The sequence below is a fragment of the Ailuropoda melanoleuca genome, unplaced genomic scaffold, assembly GCF_002007445.2.
Source record: "Ailuropoda melanoleuca isolate Jingjing unplaced genomic scaffold, ASM200744v2 unplaced-scaffold41439, whole genome shotgun sequence".
Classification (NCBI taxonomy): Eukaryota; Metazoa; Chordata; class Mammalia; order Carnivora; family Ursidae; genus Ailuropoda; species Ailuropoda melanoleuca.
Window position 1 is genome coordinate 1 of NW_023213214.1, and position 584 is coordinate 584.

Here is a 584-nt window from a genome sequence, read left to right on the forward strand (position 1 = left end):
CCACGCCTCCAAGATGGCGCAGCAGGACCAGGGTGAGAAGGAGAACCCCATGAGGGAGCTGCGCATTCGCAAGCTCTGCCTGAACATCTGCGTCGGAGAGAGTGGCGACAGGCTCACTCGCGCGGCCAAAGTGCTGGAGCAGCTCACGGGGCAGACGCCCGTTTTCTCCAAAGCTCGGTACACCGTCCGCTCCTTTGGGATCCGGAGGAACGAGAAGATTGCCGTTCATTGCACTGTGCGTGGGGCGAAAGCTGAAGAGATCTTGGAGAAAGGCTTGAAGGTGCGAGAATACGAGCTGAGGAAGAACAACTTCTCCGACACCGGCAACTTTGGGTTTGGAATCCAGGAGCACATCGATTTGGGGATTAAATATGATCCCAGCATTGGGATTTATGGCTTGGACTTTTACGTGGTTCTGGGCAGGCCAGGATTCAGCATTGCCGACAAGAAGCGCCGGACTGGCCGCATTGGAGCCAAGCACCGCATCAGCAAAGAGGAGGCCATGCGCTGGTTCCAGCAGAAGTATGATGGCATCATCCTTCCAGGCAAATGAATGGTTTTCTAGAGAAAAAGAGTGAATAAAC

At 54.8% G+C, this 584-nt stretch overlaps 1 protein-coding gene across 1 annotated transcript; it reads left to right on the forward strand.

Moving 5' to 3' along the window:
• The first annotated feature begins 13 nt into the window (after window positions 1-13).
• Window positions 14-553, forward strand: LOC117799049 (60S ribosomal protein L11-like). The gene has a single exon (XM_034651506.1). The coding sequence runs from the start codon at window positions 14-16 to the stop codon at window positions 551-553; it is 540 nt and encodes a 179-aa protein (XP_034507397.1).
• The last annotated feature ends 31 nt before the right edge of the window (window positions 554-584 follow it).

What these genes read in the sequence shown, in the direction of transcription:
- LOC117799049 (XM_034651506.1), top strand. Translation starts at nt 14, where the DNA reads ATGGCGCAGCAGGACCAGGGTGAGAAGGAGAACCCCATGAGGGAGCTG.